Source organism: Haemorhous mexicanus, chromosome 10, assembly GCF_027477595.1.
Source record: "Haemorhous mexicanus isolate bHaeMex1 chromosome 10, bHaeMex1.pri, whole genome shotgun sequence".
NCBI lineage: Eukaryota > Metazoa > Chordata > Aves > Passeriformes > Fringillidae > Haemorhous > Haemorhous mexicanus.
Genome location: NC_082350.1, coordinates 12404574 through 12432149, shown reverse-complemented (window position 1 = coordinate 12432149; position 27576 = coordinate 12404574). Strand labels below are relative to the sequence as shown.

At 37.9% G+C, this 27576-nt stretch overlaps 1 protein-coding gene across 2 annotated transcripts in view; it reads left to right on the top strand.

Annotated features, from left to right (window-relative positions):
* The window catches only part of SLC9A9 (solute carrier family 9 member A9), a 174133-nt gene that overhangs the window by 82018 nt on the left and 64539 nt on the right, over positions 1-27576 (top strand). For both annotated transcript variants that reach the window (XM_059855398.1, XM_059855399.1), the window contains exons 10-12: positions 17434-17547; positions 19047-19158; positions 23683-23836. In XM_059855398.1, coding sequence (XP_059711381.1) covers positions 17434-17547; positions 19047-19158; positions 23683-23836 — 380 coding nt within the window. The remainder of the gene's footprint in view (positions 1-17433; positions 17548-19046; positions 19159-23682; positions 23837-27576) is intronic.

Here is a 27576-nt window from a genome sequence, read left to right as displayed (position 1 = left end):
TTCACTATGGAGCTATGAGTTTTATGCACATTTTCCTATTCTGGTTTTCTCTTCCCCATAAGCCCTTAATCTTCAGTCTCCTTTATGATATGGTTCAAACATTGTTGTTGAATTCCTTTGAATTCTTCTAATTTATATTCTAATCCAAATATTGCCCTTTCATATGCAGCTGTTTCAGTGAGACCTGCACTGGCTCTTTCTTTCTCTCCTCCCAAGAATTCTCTTGAAGCAAATTTAATAAGCCACACTTGGCATTCTCATAATCATATATAACTTCAGTGCATCTTCAATGAATATTGTTACTCAAACAGTTGGCTTTGCTCCCAATCTAAGTAATTTTTATTACTCATTACTGGCCAAAATCAAGGGCTTTTCAGTTCTTTTGTAGAATTATTCCAAAGCAGTCTCTCTCTTTTGTTAGAATATGACAGACCTTTCAGAAAGGAGTGCTGAACTGTAATGCACACTGACAAAACAGTGAGTTAAGGCTGAAGTTGAAGCTAACAAAAACTGTGGAAATTAGATTTAAAACTGTAAATCAGATTGCAAAATTGTATGAGATGTTTTTAAACAAACACTTTTTTTACTGCTTTGCATAATTTTCTTTACATTTTTTACTTGCTTTTAAAATTTTATGGCTTGATGGTAAAATCTGCTATAGGGTGATAGAGAAGGTATTTCTGCCCCGGTGCCAAGTTCTGCATTTCCCATAATACATCATCCTTTGCTCTAAAAAGAGTAAAAAGTTTCTCTTCAGTCACTGATGTAAAATGAGAACTTATCTACAGTTCTTAAATGAGAATTTAAGAAGGTCTATTAAAAAGGCCAGTTAAAAGATGCCGTGTAATTATTAGTCCCCATGTATCCTTTATTATTCTGTCAATCACTGTTTAAGATTTCATGAAAGAGAAATATTAGATTTCAAGCATCTGAAACTTACAGAATCTGAAACTATAAAGCAACACTAATCTTTTCACAAATAAATGAATTATTTTAACACTCTCTTAAGAAAAGTAGATTAAAAAAAATTAGTGAAAATGGAGTCTTTAGATAGATTTCATTCCATTCAATTATCCCCATTTTCATTAGGTATTTATAAACATTCTGTGTGGTTTTACTGTCATTTTTTGAACATGGTTGAGTATTTATGGAAGTCATTTTAAGTCATCATCAGTGACCTGACAACAGCCATCATGATTTTAACAGTGAGATTGACCTTGCCCTCCACGGCAGCAAGGCTAGCTCCAACATGAGTGCTCCTGAATTTCAGGCACCTAAAGCTTAATTTATCCAATGTATCTTTAGTGAAGGAGAAGATGAAACTGCTGGGATCTGATTGAAAGCTATTTGATTCTGAGCAGCTTTCTCCAGAATTATTTCCAGCTGTTATCTCCCCTGATGTTATGCTGCAGCCAGACAGTTGCTTCTAAATCTTGGGACTCTACAGCTCCAATTTTACATTAGGCTTCAGATGTACAGCTGGGCTGGGCTGATTTGCTCTGCTACAAGTAAGTCAGAGGCTGGGCAGGGTGTTGTGAGATAAACAGAAATCCCTGGTTTGTTAAGAGTGGGCAGAGTGTAAATCCCTACAGGTCACCTCTAGAAAAGGACTCATGGATAAGATTGTGTTTTCTACAGGAAGATAAGACATTCCTTGCTCTGTGTTTCTCTCTGCCCTCTATCACTTTCACTCAAATGCCAAGCTAAGGCCAGCACATTTTCCTAGTGGTGGAGTACTGATTAATGGCCATAAGTATGAGTTGTATCTCTTCTGGTTATGTTCCTTTAACTCTGGGGAGCAACTGCAACAATGAGAATGGGGCAGGGCAATACCTCTCTTAGGTTAAGTGTGCAAGGATGTGAAGAATTCTCTTTGCAGACAAAATGTCAGCAAGTTACAAATTCGGGAAAGGGAATTGTGAAATGCATCACCTATGTAAGAAGAGCCAGAGAATTACAAGAAGACAGAGGAAAGCATGTCCAGCCACCAAGGGAGCAGGTCACACCCTGCCCTGCCTGTCCCCATTCATTCCCCAAGCTAAGCCTTGCTCTCATGGTCACCTCTGAAACAGCTGTGTCTAACTTTTGCTGAAGGTTGCTTTCTCAAATTAGTTGTAGCAGCCTTTCTAATCCCATGAGGAGTTAAACAGTTATCACCTGGGTTCTTGTTTCTGCTAGCAAGCCCATTAAGGGAACAAGCTGCCTGAGAGCCAGGAGCTCCTGGCCTGATTGTTCAGCAGCACTGGGCGTGCTGTGTGCACAAGATTCCAAGTTAAGATTTCAGTGGCCCTTCACCTCCAAGGTTTAACACAGGCAGGAGAATGAGACAAACATCACTGCTGCTTAACTTGGGAGTAACTTTACCAAGATCCAGTCTCACGCAGGGGCTTGAGCAGATCAGTTTGCACTGCAGGGCTCAAAGTTCAGACTGCTCTTGGGCTTTGCTCACTGATGGTCATAGTACTGATTGCTTCAAATTTTAATCTCTTTCTCACTATAAAGCAGACATGATTATCTCTGATTAATAAAAGTCATTACTTTAAAGGGGAGCAGCTAATATTTCCTGGAAATCCCTGAAAAATACATGAAGCTTTCAAAAGGTTCCTAGCTCATTGATGATGCAGCTTCCTTCCAACAAGGACACTGGCTAGGGATCAGTCAGCTGATTTCTGGATTAGAAAATAATCTGCATTCCAAAGACACTTTGGTGTAAAAGGATTGTGGTTTTAAGCATATTAATTTAATTCTAATTAATCACATTAATCAAAACATGCTGAAAAAACAGTCATAAAACTTTTTGTAGTTTCTCAAAAACTGCAAATCAGATCCTTATGGTCTCTTGACCCTAATATTTTATGGTATAGTCTAATACAGACTTTAGACTTAGAATAACAGAATCATTGAGGTAGGAAAAGATCTCCAAGACCATCAAGTCCAATCACCAACCAAATACCATCATGCCACATCTACTCATTTTTTGAAAAGTGCCAGGGATGGCATTTCCACCACTTCCCTGGGGAGCTGTTCCATCCATGATTATGGACTCACTTCAGAAGCAAAGTAAAACAGTAGAGCAAAAGTAAAGTATGGCAATAGAAGTATCCAAATCAACTGAAAAGGGAAAAAAAAAAATCAGTTGATCAAAGGAGTGTTACCTGAATGCCAACAGACAATGTTTACTAAAAAGAGCATTGCAGGACTAAAGGCAGAGAGGTGACTGAAGTCACTGTACCCCAATGAAGCACCATCACTGGGATCTTGACATTCTACTGCTTTCTGCTGGCCTATGGATCTTGTAAACTGGTCACAAGCAGAGCTACAGCCAACATCTCCTTTCTCCAGATACATAACTCTGTCTTATAGGATTCTCCCATCAGCTGTCTTTAGAGAAGAAAATAAATAATGCACTGCAAATTCTGCTTTAGTAGGCAGAATGATTTCTCCTGAGTTTGTTGTTAAAAGCACATGCCAGGAGCTGCAGCTGCTGTTGTTACCTTTCTGTGAGAGAAGGAGAGCAGCTGGGGAGAGATGACTGCACTACCAACACCCAAACTTCATCTGCTCTGTGAGGGTCCCACTCCAGATATCCAGCACTCATAGCTGGGAGAAGCAGCCCCTCTAATTTCATAGGGAGCTGCAGCACAAAATGAAATGGTTTGGTGCCTTTGTCTTAAACCCTCCACAGTCACACTGGACATGTGTGTGCCCTGCAGCTTGGTTCTGCTATTTGTGTGAGTGTTTAAGAGACCAAACAAAGAGAGCTGGGCTTGCTTCTATATTACACAACCTACATTAATTTATCTCTGGCTAATGCCTACTATTTTCTATTATCAAACATTGAACTGTTTATAGATAATGAGTTTATACTTCTAGGAAGAAAAGTACATGCACAAATGTCAGATTATAATGGCTCTTATAATTCAAATTCAATTTATAAAAAATTGAGAGTATTTCTAGGCAGAGGAAAACCCTGCTTAGAGTAAAATGCCCTAGATTATTAACAAGGCAGAGCTACCCCAACACAAAGATACACAAGGATAATTCTCATCCTTTTGAAATGAGCAGCCTAATTGACAGTTGTTGTGATTTGTTCCCTCTTCTTAGGGGCAAATGACCTTTAAGGCACTGCAAGAGGTCAGGTATTTCCACACAAATGATTGGCAGAGAGAAAGACTGAGAGAGAAGTTATCTCTCAGAAAGGTTAGCACCACTACCAGATTCTAATCTGTCTTTGCATCTGTGCTGTACAGGAGGAATCTGTTTTCCCAGCACGCCTCAATCACAGTGCCTACAGGAAAATTTCATACCAGAATGGGGGGTTTATCTTCCAAGGCATATAGCTGGCTCTCTGATAGTCCTCTGAGAGCAAACTGGAAGATCTTTTTGGCTAATGCATTCAGGTCTGGCACTCTTCAGTAATACACAAGAGGTCTTTGCCTTAAGAATCCAGTAAAGCCCAAATTCTTGGTGAGCATTAGATAGGTTGCATGCATGAAGCACATTTGTCCATTTCAGTGGGGACTGAGCATACAAGTTAGCTCTGATGGGCACTGTCTAATGGTTCCCTTTCTGCAGCTGAACAAAATAAAATTCTCTGTTTTCCAACCTCCTTGAACTCCTGCAAGTTCAGACTCAAAAGTGATAAAGACAGAGGCTTCAGGCAGGGCTGCCCAGGAAACAGCACAGGTGACCAACTAACAGGGTTCAGTAGAAAGGTCTGGAGAAGATACTCCTTTTGATAACAAGAGTCTGAAAATAAAATAGCATTTGGGAAGATTTTATTGTCCTGGAATAGCATTAGTTCGTTTTGCCAATGTTTTAGCCAGTTTTGCTTAAATATTTCAGAAATTAGTAATATTAAGGAAAAACCTTGATCTTGTCTTCTGGTATTTCACCCAGATTTTTTTTCATTTTTTAAGACAAGGCCTATAGCAAAAATCTTCATTTTGCAGCTGTTGAAAGCAATCAGGGAAAACACAGAAATGCCCTTAGATTTTTTTCTTTTTGAGAGAAGGAAATGACACATACATAAAAGGGTTGTAAGCACAGTTTGAAAAAGAATGGTTTATGCAGCATTTATCTTATGACTATTGGGATCAGATATCTGAAACTGTAGGTAAAAACTATTTCTAATTTTGAGGTAACTAACCTATATTGAAAAGAACACAAGCCAGAGTCTTCTACCCTTGTAAAAGTCCAAAAGCTGAGGTCTCTAGACATTAGCTATCATTACAGCTCCAGCCTACGTACCCTGAGGAGCAGCAGCCCCTCATTCTTGTCATGCTCTCCCTTCTAAGCTCCAGTTTTCCCTCCCTCCTGAGCTCCAGCAGTGTCAGATGTGCTGGCTGAACCCTGTGCTCCTGACTGCAGAGCCAGAGCATCTCTGCAGAGCCCCTGGCTCTGCCACAAACAGCCTGCCCTCGCTCAGCAATTGCCTTCTTCTCTCTAATTGAATATGCACCACATGCAGAGTGCTTGTAATAATTGTTACCTTTAAAATGGATTGCAATTGACAGGAAGTGTACAATGAATTCCAGTCCTCTGCACAGCTATTTTCTGTGTATAGCAGAAAAAGATGAATGTTGGAAACACGCCAGGTGCATTGTTTGACCAGATGTACCATAAGATCTTATGGAACCCTGTAGAACAGGGCAATGCTATAAAGAAATCTAAAGCTGCTTACTGTATGGGTTTAACAAGAAGAATCATAAAAACACAAGAAAATCTTGATTTCTGCAGAAGAAATTATACTACCATGTCTTTCAGTCTGAATTTCTTAACAAAATCCCTCATTATCTGACTGATGTTCCTGATTACTTCACCATGCTAAAAGAATGTTAATCTGCAGTCTCTTTACATGTGACTCCCCTTAAATTTATGTGAAAATGCTGTAATTGTTTCCTCTCTTTCAGCTGTGAGCTGCATGATGGATGGTAAACAGCTAGAAATCATTGCTATGAGTAACCAATAACAGCAGACTTCATAACTCTGGTGCATCAGTAATTACCTGCATCATTTATGGTTTATATAATAAATTATATGAATTTTCCTACCCATAATACTGAAAATATTGACTGTCCACATCCAGAAATTTTGTTAGAATATTCAGTTCCATAATTCATTCTGTAGTTTCTATTTTCCCTCTTTTTGTGCACCTGCATTAGTGATTCCTTAACTGAGAATGTGCAGTTGTGCTCTGGCCTCATTAGCTCCCATAAGGCATGTGCCCCTTTGTCACCAGCATTTTATGAAGAATATCATATCCTAGTGTCTAAACACATACACAGAGAATAAAGAAAAGTACTTTGAACCTATGAGGAAGATAAATTATCTTGAAAAAGAAAGAAATAAAAATTTTCCTTAAATTTCTTAAGCACAGAAACTGGAAAATGACACACTGAAATGTAATTCATACCCTGAAGTAACCCAGAACTGTAATGAAGCAGCATTTCTACAGAAAAGCTCATCTTGTTGAAAAATGATGTAATTTTTGATGCTGGTAGGCTAAGGAACATAATATCATATGCAAACTACTTTCCAAATGGTTTCATTAAAGTTTTTACAATCTGTTTAAACATTAAACATTTTATTTAAATATTAATAAAGATCATAGATTGTTAAGGTTGTAGTTTACTCTTCCAGCACAGTATCAGATGCCAGCAATTAGCTAACATATACCAATTGGAATTATAACAGATAGGCCAAAATCACATTGGCATGTGGAGAAATGTGTAAGGAACTTCCAAAGTGAGACTTGTGCCCTAGCTGCTCTGGAACTGCCCTGAATCACAAATGAGGCTCTCATGTGTGCTGCTCTGTGCAGTGGAGTCAGACTGCTTGGGGCTGTGAGAGCTGCTGCAGAGCCAACACAGCTTTATGGAACTCTGCAGAGGCTGCTGTGCTCCATCAACCTCACCAGAGCTTTGAAGAGTGACCTCTAAGACACTTCTCCCTACTTGGGATAGTTAGCCCTTATCCCTAGTTTTTAAGTCTGCAGATATACAAAAATCCAGCCTCGTGCCCCACTTGTATAAAGCACATCTAGTTTTGTGAAGAGAATCCTCTCTACGTATGTGGCCTGTGAAATCAAGCCCATCCTAATTATTGCCACCCTGATAACAGCAACTGTGGAATGCACAAAGAGAAAAAGCAAACCAGAATCAATCTAGTCCTGGGTTAGGAACATATTCTCACATCATCAATATGTACTGCTGAAACAGAGCAGGGTGCACTTTTACATCCCCCACTTAGAACAAATATGGTTAACTTCAGTTTGAGGTACAATTTATACAATCTCATGTTTTGTAAAAGTTGATAATTACAATTCCCTCAAATGCAGTCAGTCAGAACTCCCTCATCTGGGAATTTGTGATAAGGATAAAAAATAGAGGTAGGATTCTTCTTTTAAGTCTTCCTTAATTTTTCATACAGGAAAACTAATTTAGTAGAATTTTATATAATGAACCAAAGTCCTTTCATTTCAATGACATTTGGCTTATGCTATAAATGAGCAAGTTCTAAATATATCTAATGACAACAGAGATAAAAACACTCACTCTCTTACTTAAAATATAGTTATGCCCCAATGGTAATGATTTTCTCTAGCTTGGGAGCACTGACACTTCATGTTATTGTGTTAGATGATTTTAATACAGGATTTATCACTAAATTCTTCAGTTATGGAATAAATCTCTAGGAAAAAGCCCATCTGTTTTGTATTTCTGTGCATAGTACATAATACTGCTAAATTGGGATGCAGTAACATTGTTCAGCACATAGGTCAAAATAGGTTTTAATGTTGAGGGTATTCATAATAGGTACCTTAATTAGAGCCCTGTGTTGCCTTACACTTGCATGAGTATGTGTCACCAGGTTCATAATTGCTCTTCCTGTGAGGCCTGTGTTTGGAAACACAATTAGGATGCTATTTCTGGCCTGGCTGGGGAGGCTACACAGGGATCTCTGCAGAACATCCAGAATTCTGCTGCAGATGGGACTCACCTCTCCAAAAGCATCCTGCAGGCTTTGGGAGCTTTCCTGCTTTTTTACTTTATTTTAAGCAGCAATGCTTTTGCCTGCCCAGAGAGCCTTGGGGCAATGGGAGCCCTTAAGGAATCTGAGCTGTTGTGTGATTCCTAACACCAAACTGCTGCTGTAAAAGAGCCATTCTTGCAGCCTGATGTTTCTCCTTTTTAACTGACATGATTTTTGCATGAATGCTGATTCCTCCCAGTTCTCTTTCAAGGGTTGTTATCTGCAAAGTTCCCCATCAGCTGTAAGAACTTCACAAAGGCTTTGGTCAAAACTGTTAGAAGTATGTTGGTAACAATAGAATTCTCACACAATAAGCTGCAAGAAGAAAATAAATACATGTAAATATGGCATTATAATAGTCTAAAGCCCTTGCCAGCATCCTGTCTTTTTAGTGACTGCACAGCTGTGTTTCCATTGCACGATTAATGGGTTTCCTACCTTCCAAAGAGACGTTTGTACCAAATGGTAGCACAGTGCAAGACATACTAAACAGCTGACAATAGCTCATCTCTTCCTCATGGCACCAGCTGTGCACATAATTAAGGGCTAAAATGCCCTTTGTCAAAAGTTTTCAGACTAAATGCCTAAATCATGACTAGGATTCAAACAAGTGCCCTATCTTTGCACATATTTTGGCACCTATATACTTTCATTAACCTACAATAATCAACTGGGGTACAGCTTTGAGGATCTTTTTAAAGCTTTTGACCTTTAATTCAGCTTCAGTTACACAAATTAAAGGAGGTATTGACAACTCTATGCCTCCAGAGAACCTGAGAAGAGTTAGGAGTGTTTGAAAATTCCAAACAGACAATCAGCACCCTCAGAAGCACACACTCATGTAGTAATCAATATTTTTCATGTAAAAGCATTTTTCTGAGATGCCCAATGATATGACCCTAGTACACCCACCTTTTGCTTTCCCACAAAATCTTACAGAAGGCATTTTAATCATTTCACCACAGATTCTTAATTTTATGTAAAATAGTCACCTGAGCTCTCAGATTTAAGTACTGTTGAAGATGTATCTTAGTGTACCATTTTTAATTTCTGCTTTAGTCATTTTTTTCTCCCCTTTGCTGATGTCAGTAAAACATCACCAGTAAGACCATAAGTAATTTAGTAGACCTGAAAACACTGGAAATCTTTGCAATAATTTTTCCGACAGTTCAGCATCTTCTATTCTGTTTCAGCTGAAGTCAAATTATGTCCCATTTATCACATCTCCATGGAGCACTCTAGATTACAGCTTCAGGTGTAAAGGACTGTTAGATGAGAAAAGCCACGTACTCTAATACTTAGGGGAAAAGTGTGACACCCAGAGCATAGCTGCTATTCACATTTCTCAGACTACTTGTCCAAATGCATCTCAGTTCTTGAATAGCAGCCTACATCAGGAGGCAGAGAAGCTGTTCAAAGATGACTGCAGAAATGAAACAAAAGAATTCCCCAAATTCCCACATAAAGATCTATAAGAGCAGATCAGTGAACATACTAATTCACTATCCTGCTTCAGAAACTGATATTAGAATTGCAGAGTAATTGCATACAATTCTGCCCAGTGTAACTCCAGGGTGGCATTCTGCCAATGTAGTGAAAAGCTGACTCATCAATAATAGGTCTTAAATAAAAGTAAAAGGAGCTTAATATCATGAGGATCTCATACTGTTCAACACTGTTCAGATCAAGAGCAATTCTCAGCATGAGGAAGCTCTGCTTGGATTAGAAACTGGTAATGCCTTGTGTCCATTCCCCTCCAGCCTCTATAAACAAAGCAGTGTAAACATGGGAAACCCTGAACAAGCAAAGGTTGCACAGAAACTAGACAAGTTATTTAGGAAAAACTCTTTTATCTTAGATTAGGCCCCAAATAAAGAAAACAACAACATGGCCTCAGAAAAATGCATGTGAATACTGCTACTGCTGTCTGTTTTAGGTGAAAAGAGTAATTCCTATTTTATAGCTCTACAGCTTTATTTTTCCTCAGAATTAGTTTTACAAACTTTGAAGGGAAACGTTACTATTGGTCGGTAGAAGCTGCAATATCATGTCTATGGAACAGATGCAAAGAGGGCAAAAATTTGTTCTGTAGTGTCAGATTGGCAGTGAAATCTCATAGTCATGAAGAAAAGACCCCACAGACTTTAAAGAACCTTTTGGGTTTAGTCCTGATAGGCTAAAGGCCCCCATATAAAGCACTAATTCCTAATATGTCAAAGACTAACTGAATTTATTTCCAACATCTAAAACTTGGCAAGGAAGGAAACTGTTTTGAAGAACACACTTCAATAATTAGTATTAGAGTATATTTCCTCTCAGCAAACTGAAATAGAATAAATTGCATTTGCCCTTGTTAGAAATCGAATTGCTTGCAAGCGGTTAGGACTGTAGTGGCAGATCACAGAAAAAATAAAAATATACTTCAGAGGAATGAAAGGGAAAGATGAGATTGATTTTGTGTTTTAATTTTGAAATATCAGCAGCAGTTCCTCTAATTCTAATAAAAATGCAGAGATGCAAAGGATCTATTAGCTCATTGCCATTTTAAAGATAACTATATTACATTGACAACATTCCTATTTTTCTTTGATCAGAAGAAGAAGGGTCATGTCTTAAAGTTGCTAAGTCTCCTTTGTTACTGGAAGTTTGCTTTCTCAAAGCCACCACTTGTTTCTTTCTTTTGCTTATTTTTTTAACCATTATTCCACATAGCTCTTAACTCTCTGTTTATGTCCCCACTTCCACATGATCATTGATTTGCCATCCCAGAAAGAACATTCCAAGAAAGTGTCATTCAAATTGTTCAGAATACATCCTTAAGCTTCATTTTCACTGATGTTATTATTATCTGGCTTTTTTTTATTCCTTTTGTTCTACACAGAGTCTGATTTCAGCTTCATAAGAGTACTTGTTTAATCCTGGACAACACAGGCTGTTAACAGTCTCTTCATTTTCCATTACCATCATTGCCTCTATCAGGGAATGGAAGAGGCATCAACGTTCACAAAAATGTCCAAATTCAGCCTGAACACAGTTATTCCAGTACTACCACTATTTTCTGGCCAGTGAAAAGTTCTTTATATCCCTTCAAACAATTTTCCAGCTGCACTCTATTATGCCCCATCTGGAGCAGAACCCTTCCTTAATCCTTGCAGAAACCAGTCCTAAAATAAACTCAGCGAGTTTGAACGGCAGGAATCCCTGAGCACATAATGCTGAGACAACAGAGCACTGGGGTACTCCTTCCTTTGTGCCTGCAACATCTCAGTTCAGGAATTTAAGATAAATAAGCACTTTGGAAATGGTGGTTTCTAGTTTGTGAACCAAAGAAGAACTTGGCTGAGAAGCTGTAGGAACAATGGCACCATCGCCTCTCTTTTGGTGGCAGCCTCCATTCAGGGATCATTCTGGGGTTATTTTTAGGTACCATTTAAGGTGCTGGAGAGTAGCAAAAGTTGGTTATGCTGCATGAAAAGGAGATACTGATGTAAAAATGTTCCCTCTCTCACAAACTGAGCCACATTTGAAAAAAAAAAAAACTTAGCAGAAATCCCCTTTTCTAAGCAACTTAACAAGATCCAGAGCTAGATCCAAATTTGATTGAAGGCAACATATAATTTAAATGGCAAATTTTTATTGGCTGCCTAATTTTCAACATTTTTGCTCTAAACTTCTTTTTTTAAGCAAAGCCATTCAAGACCTATGACAATTTTAATAGTAGGATTTGCCTTTGTATCTGAGGCCAACAGTTTTGCTTTGCTGTCGGGGGTCAGAAGTGTATTCTGTGCCAGTAGTTTGCCCAGCTTCTCCCAAGCTGAATTTTGGTGATGGAGAGTAGATCATGCCAGAAAGAGTGAGCCATATCATGGAAATGCAAAATATTGCTGGCCTTTCTTTCCCCTTGGTGCTACTGTTTTCTTTTAGATCTTTTCCCTTTCCTAGTACTTCCTCAGGCCTTATGAATCCTTTGAACCTCTCAGATCTATAGGGAAATAGAAAGTTATTGTGTGTCTTCCATAAATCTGTTGGGGTGAAATTCATTTAATTCAGTAGCAAAGCCTACTGATAAGAATGACCAGAATTTTTCCCCAGGACATTAAAGATCCTGTAAGATTTTCTCTCTGCTAGTGTGTTTGCAAGTTGAGAGTCAGACACGCTTGCATATCAAAATTAACACCATAAACAAGTTTATATTCTTTCATGAATTTGAGTTACTTTCGCTGATTCTTTCATCTCAACATATTCAGAAATTAGCATTATATCATTATTCTGTGAACATTCATTATAGCTGTATAAGATTTCAAGAAAAAGGTTCAAATCCAAATCTTTTCCCAATTTTGAAACTTCTAATCAGAAGAGAAATAAAGCAATTAGGCTATAATAAAGGTTTCAATGATCTCAGGAAAATTATAGTAGCTTGAATTCTCACTGCATTTTAATCCAAAAGAGTTAAGGAAAAGTAATTTTCATCAATAATTAATTTATCAATATCCTTGACTTCACGGAGTATTTTGATATCTGTGATCTAATTAAATAGCATTATTCAAAGATAATAAATTTTATAACCATCACTAAACACTGAATTCTTGGGTTTTTAGTAGCTCTGCCACCTTTAGATCTCTCTTAAAACTATAATCAGTTTTACATCCTAGCTTCCTAGTGGCTGTTGGAGTGTGGAATCTCTCCCTGGTTTGATGCAGGAATATACCCCTGTAGGGTGCACCCCCAGAGAGGTGGCATTTCCCATGGGTTTAGCTAAATCAGTGCAAATACAGAAGGCCTGCAGGTATCTGCAAGAGGTGGATGACATTCCTTCAGCAGATATTAAATCAAGTGAACGAATGCAATATTGCCATCGATGATTAAAATTCAGTCAATTTTGCTGGAAGGAATTTGAGGATGTAATTCAGCTTCTACCCAATGCCTCTGTACTAATGTTTTCCCTCAAGAGGAAAGAATACTGTTTGCCATTCTGCTTTTACCCAGTCCTGTCATACTAACTTTATTCCCTTGAGATTAGAAGTGTTCCTTAAAATATCAGTATTTGAAAAATCTTACATTTTCCATCTCCCCAGCCACAAGGGGACTGTGGCATAGAATATGTTCATTTTCTCCTTTTGATGCTCCTTTAAGGAATTCTATTTTTATTGCAGGTAAGATTGGTACTTAGTGTGTTCCATCTTCCAGGTGCACTAATTACTTGCCTAGAAAATCTCTCTAACACTCAGTGAAAATAGAAGTAGTTCTAGAAAATAAATTGAGTACCAAAAGCCATTCTGGCATAGATTATTGCTCTAATTGGCTGGAACTTAACTGTGAGGGAGGAGGAAATGATGGAGAAGGAAAAAGATCATGCTTTCCTTATCTCACTGAAAAGATAAAACTAATGCAGTCTTTATATCATATAAGCTTTTTCACTTGAGTTAAAATAAAACATTGTTCTAAGATAAGCTCAGTGGCTACAGCAAGGCTTAACATACAGGTTCATTCCTTCCTCTGCCAGTGAGAACTGAACTGCAAGGGGCATTTTCCAGAACAATGTCCCAGCTTAAAAAAGAATTTTTTAATTTTTAATCTTTCTTAGTACTTGCAGCAACTGAGAGTAATAGAAAAGAGAAGCATATTTTATGAATGATGTGTTTTTAAATACATAAATATTATGTCAATTTTACTATAAATCTTCAGTAATAACCACTACTTACAGAGGAAATTACCAAAGCAAAGCAAATACCATCTTCAGTAATTCACTGAGCTAAACACCTAAACCAAGTGCCTGGATTAGTTCTGAACTGGTGTTCTTGTAATTAATACTCTACTCTGCTGACATTGATGATTTATTGCAGCTCTTACATTAGAAGTATAACCAGATTTATAGACTTCGTGGAGAGTTAGAAATGCCACATTACAAATGAGGGGGTTTAGTTTTATTAAAAAAAAGTCTTATTGCTACTTGTATATTAAAATGGTTTTCTGGTGGCCCTGGGAAAACTAATAGTGGTGTATAAGCACTTTATACCAATTTTAGAGTAGAAAGAGGTTGGTTGTCTGTGTGGGTGACAAGGGAAGGAAATTTATGGTTATAGGAAGAATACTTCCTAACACTCAGAAACCAGGACTTTAATCCTAACTTTTTCTTCCCACAAAAGTAATCCCACTTGCAAGTACATAAACTCAAAATATTAGGAATTTTTGAGTGGCATTTGAGCAGCCCATGGACCTCAGCATGGCCCTGGTTCATGGCCCCTCAGACAGGAGAGGATGTCACCCACAGCTCCTTGGGTCACCCAGGAATTTTTAAATTCCAGCTGAAAGCCTCCTATTTTTCTGCTTCTCATCAAAAGGTCTTGACATCTCCTCTTTAAAATAACTCCAGAAACATCTGACTGAAAGGCATGACAATTTGGGAAAAGGCTTCTATGGAAGCTGTTTCTTAATGTGGCTTTCAGATCTCTTTAGAACAAATTGTTTTGCTCTGAAGGGATTTGTGCTGCACAGCACTGACAGTAAAGTGCTAAATGGAATCTCTCCATGGGCTCTGCATTACTGTTGAACAAAACACAGAAGCTGAGCACTAAATAAAACACTACTCTTAAATACACAAATAAAAGTAAAGTCAAGAGAACAGTTGGTCAATTTTATGCTATATCAGCAAGTGTCATGTTCCAGGAAAAAGCATTCAGATATCACTCCTTTTATGACAATAACTAGTTCTAAAGCAGTTGTTTTATTTAATTTTTTCTAACTCATGGTGAGAAATTTGAATAATTTGCAGTCAGTGAATAAATGTGTCACATGAGTGAGTGATAAACTTTTAAAAAGGAGAGCAAACTATGTGGGGAACACAGGAGATTCTAAAGGAAGCTAACAAGCTACTTTTACCATTTTAAGGAGCTGGAGCTTTGATAATAGATGATATCATGGTTGTGCCTGGAATAGGAATGAGTGGAGCCTGCTCTAATTTAGCTATTGAAATAACACCTGGATTTTTGCTACACAAAGGAAGAAAAGTAGTCTGGATTTAATCTTCTAGCAAGCAAGCAGTGATAGTGAAAGATCAAAATACAGAGAAATGAGAGATAAGAGGAAAAAAAAATAGCACAGTTCAGCAAAGATACATATTAAAAAAAAAAAAAACCTCACAGAAACAAAAAAAATATTTGGGTTATATTTTCTCAGAGGGTAGAATAAAAATTGATGTCCAGCAATTCAATTCCAACACTGGAGGCATCTGACACAGATGCTGTGGCTGCAGATGTTACACCCACTGTGAACAGAGGCCAAGGAAACCAGCAGGGCTGTGCTGTGGGACACACACATTCACCCAGAGAGCAAAGGAAACCTGTGTTGCTCATGTTGAGTGCAAACACCCAGACAAGGATGAAGGACTTTTTTTCTCTTTAACAATCATTTACTGAAATCAGCCTGGAAGTTAGAAGTAGGAAGAAGCAGGAGGCATGTAGTGAGTAAAAGGAGGTAAAGTTGTGGGGAAATGAAAAAGCTGCACTAAACTGAATTTGCAAGAAATCCATAAGGATTGTATCTTGATGGGATTGCTGGGAGACAAGGGGGGAGAAGTTTAAAATCAGCTACACCAAGAAAGCACTTCAGGCAAGAGTAAAAGCTTGAATTTAGTGGGATTGCTGAGAAAAAGTATAGAGCAAAGGCAATGAGATAGAAAAAATCTCTTCTCCTCCAAAAAAATGTATATTAACAGAAGTCTTGAAAATTCAAGAAAGGATATTTAGTTTAAGACTTACTGTTTCTAAAATGTGCCAGTAGTACATCTACTTTAATTTTTTTTTTGACTCTTGAATGAGATTTTCTAAATGAAAAATGAAATATCATTCAGCTTGAAAACCTGTGGAGTACTGTATCTGATCCCAATAATTAAAATATGCACTTGTGGCTCCTCATAGCAGCATCCTTCCCTCAAAAGATTTTCATATCTACACAGATATCTATTTTACAGAGAAGTAGATCCTGTCATGGCACTCCTGATACATTTTTCTGTTGTTTCAAACAATGCATCAGTTGATGTTCCCACAAAGACATGGGATCCTGTTTGCTCCCAAGTGGAAATGCAAGAACTTATCAGAATTTCTATGAATCACAAGATCGCCTACTTAGAAGTTTTTGACAACTGGTTCCTCTCATCTAAATTTAATTCAAATAATTTAAGACTGCTAACCTGCAAATATTTTTTCTGGTTGTTTTAATGTTGTTCAGTATTGCAGCACAAACTGAGGGCTATGGAATGTGTGCTTGGGATAATTGATGGTGCTGCCATGGGGTCCAAAATATCCTTCCATATACTAATGGGTTTTATGCCATTTTGCCTCTGAAATTTGTTTTAATGATTTTGACAGCTCTCATTTTTCCTTTGTTAAATCTTAGTGACTGTTACTGGATATTTATTTTTAGAAGCACAAACATATTACAAAAAAATACATAAGCCCACTGAGGACAAATAAAAGATCTCCATAGTAACATTCTGGATAGTGATGTATGGCTGCTTGCAGACTGACAAACTTCAGTCCTAACTCTGCATCAGGATTTGTTAGCATAGGATCCTGAGCTCAAAAGTGACTTCAGAAATGAAATGCTCCTTTTTACTCTCTGATGTTATTTGGCAGCAATGATTGATTTTTTCCAGATGTGGTTAAATAGGAAAATTTATTTTATTAGTTTTAATGTAATCAGTTGCAAATATAATCAAAAACATCCCCTCTAGGCAAACGAATACTTTGGCTTTGCTTGATTTTTCCCACAAGAAATTCTACCCTACTCATGTATTTTAAGCTTATTTTATAATGCCTTTAAATAACATTTTCAATAGTTTGGTTTGAAATTAGTATTGATATTGATGTCCATACCGTGCAATACAAATTTCTATCTGCAAGATAATAGTCATAGTAATAATAAAGACTGTGCTATATTTTAAAGGGACAGGTTCTTAAAAGTCCATTTAGGATTATTTTTTCTCTCTAGGCCTTAGTGTACCCATAGCCAGACTGCATTATGCACAGCCACTTGGGTAACCAGGAGCCATTTCCCAGGCTCCCCCTGTAAACAGGAGTGAAGCTAATTTCCCTCAGCTTCCCTGCAGTTTGCATTGAAGCTCATATAACTTACTTGCTGTTTATGTTTTTTACCAGTTGTCTATGTCAAGCTTTCATATACAAATCAGAGAAAAACCTGCAGACAACTACGATTTTTAAAGCTAAAAGACACCTTATGTCTAATTTGTCTGCAAATTAGGTGGGTTTAAAATCCACCCTTGAAACAGCAGCAATTTCTGTTCCTTTCATCTAAACAGTTCTGTATTCCAAAGGAACCTGGGATAATCAGTAGTTTGCTGTAGACATGAGTCATAATTATGTTCTTTCTCTCTCATTTAAGTTGTTCGAGTTCATGAATTTTTTGGCTGAGAATGTCATCTTCTGTTACATGGGACTCGCACTATTTACATTTCAAAATCACATCTTCAATCCTCTTTTCATATTTGGTGCTCTCGTATCCTTTGCTTTAAAGAAGTACATCTCTCTGTATGTGTGTGTGTATGTATATATAAAAAGAATGCATGTTCCATGTGAAGAAAGAAGTCAACAAGCAAACCAATCAGTTCCTTGAATGCTAAAGATCAGTAGATTGTCAATGCCAAGTGCAATCATCTATTACCTACATCCTAATAACTCCCCCAAAGCATGTAAGCACATGTTCTTTGGACAGTTGCTGTTTTGCTCCTCTGCTACAGGCAAATAGCTTTAAACCAGCTGGGGAACTTCTGCCAGTGGTTTACAAGTGGGGTGGGAAATTGGGATAAGTATTGGGACACATCTGTGGGGACAGGTGCAACACAAAACCTTTTTCCCTGTCTGGAGCCAGTACAGATCCACAAACTGGAGAGCTGCCTCCAGACAGATGGGTGCTATAAGCAGGAATTCCCCAAAACTACTTGAATGATACAAAGTCCTTAAAAATCACACAGTTCTGCTTTGCTCAAATCTTTCTCTCTTTATACTTGATATCTCTAGCATACATGGAATTATTTACACCATCATGTGCCTAAGGGGTAAGAAAAGCTCTGTGTGGGCCACGGTTTCTCAATAAATCTTACTCATGCAGCAGTATAGATTCTTTACAGACTGACAATTTATCCAATGATTTTTTTTTTTTCCTTTGGCTCAGAGCAGCAGCCCTCTATCACTTTTAAACTAACTCTAATAGCTTTGAAAGTTGGGAGCATACTGTTGATATGCAGTAATTGTTAAATGTGATTTCTAAATGAATAATCAGGACTGCACCAGAGCTGCAGGCAGATTTGGGGCAGCTGCTGGGACTCAAGACATCACCTCTCAAACTCTTCACCTGCTCTCCAGTCAGGCTGCTCAGACTGGGAGTGCCAAAATTGAGCCACAAGACAAGGGGAGGGCAAAAAACGTGCAAAATGTGCAAAAAGCATATCTAAGGGGGCTCAGACTGCCTTTCTTTAAATGGCCTCATGGTTCTAATTAAGGAAACTTTTGGGATAGTTCCACAGAGGAGTAATAAAGAATTTAATCAGAAGAATCTCCGCAGAGAAGGGGAAGAAAAAGCAAAAAGTGCTTGATATAGACAATATGAATGGCCAGGAAATAAGGAAGTAATAATCAGGTCCAAAAGTACATTTATTCTCTGAAAATGGCTGCTCAAGGAGATAATGCTCTCTCTGCAATTGATGATGGGCATTTTCCTGAAGAGCTGAAGATGAAGTCACATGTGACACAAATGTGATGAGCAGAAGTAGAGTGATTGAAGTGAGATATATTATGATGACTATAAAACCGGGATGTCTGGGGAAGGCAGATCTTTGCCACTGCACAGGGAGCATTAGAACATGGCATGTAAAACATAAAAATATAATATAATACTTGTTTAGTAACATCTTTAAAATAATTTTAGAAAAATATTTGGGTTAATCCTGGTTTTGTCAGTAGTTTGTCCACTATTTTCCTCAACAGCTTACATTTTAGGTGGCAGTTTTTGTAGCAAGAGCTTCCAACATATACCCACTTTCTTTCCTTTTGAATTTGGGTCGAAAACAAAAGATTCCCAGGACCTTTCAGCACATGATGATGTTTTCAGGTAAGAGCTATTTTGGCTTTTTTGGTATTTTTCCTGTCCACGTTTAATGAGTGACAAAAATAGTCATCTAGGAAAAGCCACATCTATCACAAAGAATTTGTTATCTTAAAAATCAGGATCATTTCTCCAAAACTACTGAAGCAAATGGATGCCTTCTCATCAGCACACTGTGCTCTTGCCCTGTTTTAATTAACATTTTGGAAACTCACTGCCCGGGAAGCCATTGTCTTTCAATCCATTGTCCCCCATCTGTCTACACTTCCATGACAGTTTGGGAATACCATGTCTTTAAGTTGTGCTGTTTTTAGAGGCACCTGTAGTGTACCTGGGAGTAAATAAATAGACAACTTGGACAGTGTTAGTGCTGACACTCAGATCAAACATGGTCTTTGGCAATTCCTTAAACTTCTGTACAGTTTTACTTTTAAACCTGATTATTTCAATTCCACAGACCTTTTCATATGTATTCCAGCTGGATGTTTAATTTTGTTGATTTTGTTAACCTTGTAGAATAACTTTTAAAAAAATTAAAATCCAGAAGAGGGAGCCATGTTCTAGTATGATTTGTACATCATCCCCAGAACTGTTCAGGCTCATCTGGATTCCATATTTTTTTTTACTTGTACAAGCTAGAAATAATTCTGCTTGACTTTCTAATGCTAGTTAGGAAAAACTCACTTATAAGCCAAGAATATCTGTTCAGCAAGAGACAGAAATGCAGATACCCCTACGCTATTGATGATATAATTTTCTAAAATTAGAAACTCAGCATATTTTTTTTGCTTCATTTTCCTGCTTTTTATGCAAAAATTTATTCCACATTTGTATGGATGAAAGTTCTTGATTGACAGCCTTGATGTACAGAGATCCATTTAGCCAGATAACGAGTGAAATACAATGTGCTGCATTTCAAGCTCCCTCATCAGGAGTACTCCACATCAGGGGGCCTCATTTGTGCCTATGTAATTCCAACTCTCTAGAGAGCAACACAGCAGTTCATTTCTATACCCATTCAATCCTTCTGCTAAAAGCTGCCACTGAAAATGTCAGCTAATTCCAGCGGGAGCGGGGTGAGGGATGATGACACATCCAGCAGGAGCTGCCTTTCAGCCCAACTGCTCCCCTGCCATTGTTCCATGGGTAACTTGGAGCTGGAGATCCCTCTGGTAAGCCTAGCAGGTGGCCAGCTAGACAACAGCATGAAAAATAGCTTCATATCATTTGGTATCTAGTTCCTGGGCTCCATTTTGGGTTTTGGTTTGCATCAGCTAAAGTATAGGATGGAAAACCTTCTGAAATCCCTCTTATTCTTTAACTTTTCTGTCCTCGTTTTCTGCAGTCAAATTTCATTCTCCATGGAACAGGAGCAGCCAGCAGCTGAACGTGAGAACTCACACACATTAGCTTTCCAGGACAATCTGGCAGCTGAGAACTGAAACAGTAGTATTGCAGGCTTCTAAAATGTAAATGTTCAAATTCTCAGAAAAGTAATTTTTATCTATTTTCAAAGATAAAAACCCCTCTATTTTGTAGAGAAAAATGTGTTTACTTTATAATAAAGTAATGGCAGAATCTGCAACTATAGTAATAAAGACTGTGTCTCATGCTGCCAGCAGCTGCACACTTCACAGGATACACAGATTTTCTGTGTAATTCTATTTTTTAAGATGCACCAAGATTTGTGCTTAGTTACCAATAACATTCATAGTGCTATAAGCTGATGAAACTGCATATAGTGATAAACAGAGAGGACAGTGGCTGCCAGGAGAGAGACACATTTCTGAGGAGTAAACAAGATATTGAATTTGAGTTTGAAGAAAATTATCTACAAAGATCTGTAGCAAGAGTCATAGAACAATTTGGGCTGGAGGGGGCCTTTAAAGGTTATCTGGTCCAAGCCCCTGCAATGAGCAGAGGTATCTTTAACTAGATCAGGTTGCTCAGAGCCCCATCCAGCCTGACCTCGAGTGTTTCCAGGGATGGGGCATCCACCACTTCATTGTGGGTTTCACCATCTTCATTGTTCTGGCATGGCATCAGGTTCTTGATGATCACAGGGGAAAATGGCCTTCATTCACCACAGCATCACACATTCAGATGTGGAAAACAACAAATTTGGGGTTAGTTTTGTTTTCTATCTTATTACCAAATCCACCAAACATTTACTGCTTGTTTTACTGCCACAATCACCAAAGTGATTGCTGAGGAAAATTGCTGAGAAAAGCAATTAAGGTCAGGCAAGTACACTGTTGATTAGCCTTTGATTAGACCTTACTCTGCAAAGAACTCCCCTGAAGTCACTAAATTCTGCTTTTTGATGCATATCAATACAGTTGAGAAAAGGTGGAAGAGTTAGGCTTGGAGATGGATTATGGAGCATTTTGATTAATCACATTCTTTATCTACTTCTACCACTCCTCTAAAAATACATAACAGAGGTTGGATTCACTTCTACAACTGCTTTTAATCAGGAATTATATAAGGACTAATTAAGCCCAGGCTTCTCAAATTAAGTTGAACATCAGCTAAAGTGAGCAGTCCAGCAGTCTCTGCTCAGGTGAAAATCAAACATTCTAAACTCTTGGACTTTATAGCACTTTCCACTCTTCTCCCAACATCTTTATTTACTTTTTACTCTGTTTTCCTCTTCTCCACAACACATAAATAGGCAACAGAGAGGCTTGTGATGAATCTCTAATGGCTGGCACTTAACTTCAGACCATTGCAGTAGCTCAGCATTTTCTGAGGTTGTTAAAATTCCCTTCCTTCACTTGTATTTTGAGAGATATGTACATACATGTATATATACATATAGCAGTGTTCCTTGCTTCTCATTGAGTCTTTACAATTTTAGGTGTATTCATCTGCTTCCCACTGCTTTAGTTGTTTAGAGTATTTATTTTACTTTAGACATGTCTTTAGTTGAAACTGCATTATCTCTTATAGACCATGTTGCACCTTTTATAAATGAAAAATGCAGAGAAGTCACTCAGTATTTTTCTGAACTGAAGAAACAGCCAGTCCACTGCTCAAGAGGACATACTAATTAACTTTTATATGTATATAAAAGTGTGTGTGTATATATATTCCCTCTTACAAAAAGAGGTGTTCTAGATTTAAAATTGAAGGTGTGATGCAATTGTGGGAAGCAGCATTGTTTTTCACTGAAATGTAGCTGTGCTAATCATCCAGATTACCACTATAACCACTGAAATAAAGGCCATTTCAATAGTTGTTCATTCCCTCCTCAGCTTAAAATGAGATTATATTATTTCCCTATTAGAAAATAGTAAAGCACTGCATCCTCAGAGATGTCTTTTACACAAAAGCAAAGCCAAGGACAAGACCAGGGTCTGTCTACAGGGTTTTGAACCTGCTGCCATTGAGTATTTTCAGACAGTGCAACCCCAGTCTGCTTCTTCCTTGCAGAAATGGCTTTGTGCTGTTCCCTGGATAAACTTCTATACCAAACAGCTTCTAGGCCAAATAATTCACATTCTAGCTATGTAATCTTAAAGAGCTTTGGAGTTCTAGGCCAAAAATAGCTGCATTTAGCAGTTAATTAAATGATTCTGCATATGTCATCAGTGCCTTACAACAGATTTGATTACTAGATTTAATCTCTCAATACTTTGCAAGGTACTTTTTGGACTTAGCATGTATTGTATACACGTAATGACTTTGCTCTCTAGAATTATTTTGTGAAAGTTTTTTAGAAAATAATAAAGTACACTTAAATAGATAAATGAAAGGCATTGGAAAATATGGTGTATTATTTGTATTATGCATCCTGAGGGCTGCAGGCACTAGCAGGCTTTTTCCCCCTCAATTTTTAAACATGGCATTTTATCAAGACCTATTTAGTCCCCTTATTACTACCTATGGGGCTTTTTTTTAAAATTCATTTAGCTGTTTTCACCACCTTTGTAATTTCTTGTTTATTCAGTCTCTGTGGGTGTATAATTTTACAACTATTATAACGTTTCAAGTACATTAATTTATTCTGCAACCCCTTTTAGATATTTAAAACCAGCTTTGAAAAACTATTCATTGTTTTTAAGTCATGTTTTTCTGACTAGTCTTAGAATTTTATACAATTTTAAAGGAATATATTCTATATTTTCATGGAAGAAATGAGTAGCATATTTAGGTACAGATTTTAATGTCAATCCTCTTTTTCACTTGCTCCTGACTTCATGAGTAATCCCACTTAATGCAGAATACAGATTTCTTTTTCAACCTGCTTTAAGTTCAGATCACTATTTAATTTGCATTTATTCAAGACAAAGAATTCAGTGGACATAAAGCAAATGTGTGATTATTATGTGAATATGAGAGTACTTTCATTGGTCACTTCTGCAAATTTGCTGCATTAAATCCCACCCTTTCAGTTAGCATGATTCAGAACTTTATAAGCAGGATTATCATCTGAAAATTCCCTCTGCCCTTGGAACTGGGTTTGGAGCGAAAAGATAAAGTTCTGTTTCTCTGTCTCATTAAGCTGACCCCCCTGTCTCGTTTCAGGTTTGCGCGGCGCGATTGCCTTTGCGCTGGCCATCCGGGACACGGCCTCGCAGCCCAAGCAGATGATGTTCAGCACAGCCCTGCTGCTGGTGTTCTTCACCGTCTGGGTCTGTGGGGGGGGCACCATGCCCATGCTCACCTGGCTGCAGATCAGGTCAGTACTGTCTGTGCAGCCCCAGCACAATGGGATCCCTACGGATCCACTGCTACATCCTACAGCTTCCTAATGCTCATAGGTGTGCTTTGCATGAGCTTTAGCTCAAAGGGAGGGTTTCTGCACCTGCTAGAGGCTCCAGACCACAAGGTACGGGTTCTCCCTAAGTTTGTTATGGGCTGAGATGTAGGACACGTCCTTGTTTCCTGAGAGTTTGTTTCACTACTGCTCCTTTTAAACGCCATCAATACAGCTTAATAGTGTCCTCCTTGCTGACAAGGAAAGAACTTTACAGGCAGATTTTGCCCTCATCTTAAAATCTGTAGTTACTACACAAACATGTAATAAATCGTATATTTCTGATTATAATGAGAATATGCTGGAAAAATCTTCCTCCACTGCTGCCTCAGGCATTAATTCATTATGCATTCTTTTATATATCTTTCTTCACTATATTTTTTTTTTAATTACTTCATAGTCACTTGTATTCACAGAGAGCAATGAATGACAAGGGAGATTAAATTACAAGAGAGAGGGACATAGAAAACTGGAGTAAAAAGGATCTAATTTAAATGCAGTGTCCTTCCAAGTGTGCTTTTTTGAAACCCAACTTTTAATAATGAGTGTACTCATGCTGGTTATTGATTCTGGTTACTTCACAATCCATTCAGAACTCCCTGCTGTGATTTGCAAGTTCACCACAGAAATCCTCAGTATTGAGATAGGCCTGCAATTCACAATTCCTTATCATTTATTCTATATATAGCATACGTTTTCCTTGTTTACAAAATGATGTCTGATAACAAGCCTTCATGTCAGACTCTTGCTATAAAATAGCAGCTGCAGATAGCCAAATTGGGGCTCTTACAAAGACCATAGATAAAATTGCAGACAAAATAAGGACTAGCGTACAAGTGTACTGGATAAACAGGGATGCAGGCATCCATGTACAGTGTGGAGGTTTTCTATTTCTGTGACAGTTTGATTCTTCTTCATGACATGTCTCATGTCCCATAATGTCAATCAAGGCCATTACAGTTTGGATACACTCTGGCATTATCAGTCTTCTTTCTGAGATTTGCCACTTTTTCACTGTCAGTCAGCAAGAGTTTTTCTGTGTGGGTGAGGAAGATCTTTCTTATTAGATCTTGGGGAGCAAGTCAGTCTGGGTTTCTATAACAGGAGATAAGGAATAATGCTGAGAATACAGTAAGGGGGAAAGGCTGTGAGCAGTAGCCAATGTGCAGTCTGAGAGCTTGGGGCACTAGATGCCCCTCGTGGTTTAGCTCTCTAGGGAAATTTTAAATTAAAATTGTGAAGTGCTTTCACTAGCAAGACAATTAATTGGATGCAAGGGCATTTCTTCTGCTCCTAAGTGTTACCCAGAGGTGCAAAGCCCCCCAAGAGCACAAGTGAGGGGCCGACTCTCATATTAACTGTTTATACTGTTCAATGCACATGCTTCTTTCTCTAGACTCTTGTACGATAGATTTTGACAAAGTCACTGAAAGCAGACAATCATTACTGATTTGAAATGCTCATCTCTGAGGATTTCCTCTGAATCCCATCAGATCTTCCAGACATTTTTATCAATATAATGAATTGAGTTTGTAATCAGGATATTGATTTTCTTACTATAAAGCTATTAGGATCATAATTTACCCTTAATTTCTTGACATTGGAACATACATCTTCATAAATTATGAGGAGGTCAAATTGAGATAAAATTTTAAATAGACATCTTTAATTACAAATTTATCTTGAGGCTCTGATTTTTCCTTCTAGTAAAGATATTTAATTGTATTTATAATTTATTACACCTCAGTGTGGACTTTTGTCCTTAGCTACCAGCATTTATCTTTTTAGTCTTAATTAATTTTCCTAAGTAATTGTATTCAAAGGTGGTGGTAATTCATGACAATTGACACTTGTATGGATTCTGGCAGATGAATTTGCTGAGAAAAGTTCTGGAGCTGTGGCAAATGACACCAGCTTGCTTGGTGTAATCCCCCAGCATGCTGGCACCTGTGCCTGAACAGCAGCTCTGAGCTGCATCTATCCCCATGGTTCTTTAGAAGAAAATGATGGTATTTTTCAAGCTAGTTTGGAGGGTTCAGCTCACAAAGCCAAGGAAACAGCATTACAAGTACAAAAATGATATGATTGTCTCTGAAGAGATTTATTGGAAGGGGTTTGTGTGCCATCAATTACAGAGAAAAGGGGCTGAAGCCAGGGAAATGCTGCAAGCATGGCTATGAGCACAGAAGAGGGGGACTGGTCTCACAGCAGCCCTTTGTGATCAGCTGATACAAACAGAGCTCAGGCACCTGCCCAGGGCACCTTGAAACTCCTCTCTGTGATTCCCCAGTGCTCCAGGGAACCACATCTACCACTGTCAGTCAAATCCAAAGCACAGTGCCAGCTCAGGTAATCAAAACAACTAAAGGAATTCATCTTATCAAAATAGTGCTTGGGGCAAATTAAAAATATGGTCACAGTGACTACACTGGCTTTCCCTACAGAAACTATGGGTTGCTGTATAGGTAAGCCTTCTCAGCAGAGAATGGTCAAAAACAGCACAGTCAAGCACACAACAGTGCCAAGCAGAGTGTGCTCTTTTTTGCCAATTTTTCATCATAAAATGATTATCCAGCAGATAATGTATTTAATTGAACTGGAGGCATTCAGAGACTAATAGAGAAGAGCCTGTGATTTCTGAATCTATTTGGATGGATTGAATCTCATTCACATGCACTGTTTTGTGGCCCCTCTCCCTCTGTGAAAAAGGGTTCAGTTCCTATCATTAGTTCAGGAGATGCAACTCTAAACTCCTCAAGGTCAATCAGCTCAGTCTTATCCTAGAGATAAATGCTTGAGTTTATATGGTACAGACCAACTTACCCACAGCTTGGATTTCAAACATAAATAAATCTCTCATCCATTCAGTTCAAGATACGTAAAAATAACATAAATCAGAAAGAGCTCACACCCATGTATTTACCATTTGCTCTGCCAATAATGCATTACAGTGTTAGGGCAGAAGACAGTACTCAGATCTCTACAGCCTTCTTGCTGTATATTATTGCCCACAACTTATACCATGTTTCAATTATTTATTGCTCTCTCCATAATTTGCATTGGGAAGTTCTCATAACAGTGACCAGGACACTTGGTGTGTAAGGGAATAACAATTCCCTTCCATCTTAATTCCCTTACAATGAAAATTTTAAAATAAGAGTAGGAATGAAACTTCTTCTGAAAAGATCAGTCTTTGTAATAACTACAAGTCCCATAATTTTCCCCCTCTCCTCAAAGCAATAGCATCAGATCTGCGCTTTTCTTTCTCAGTTAAAATTTAACATAATGTAAATATAATCTGTCACTCTATTTTTAGAGAAAAGATTAGGATGTGTCCTCAGAGATAACTACCAGCTGATTTATTCCAGGAATATGTATGGCTTATACAACACTTGCAAATTGTTGCTAAAACATATAGTAAGACACATTATCAAAATTAACCATGTGCTACCCAAAAAGGCTCAACCTCCCTCTCCCATGTAACGCAGCAACATCAATCAGCTGTGTCACAAGAAACCAGCTAAGAGCTTTTGTAAAAAAAAAAGCTCAAATGCATCCCAGGAATCAACTAAATTATTAATAATAATTCTTGTTCCCTTTATTTAACAAATTAATTCTATTAAAACATATATTCCTACTTAAACTCTGTCTTGAATCTAAGA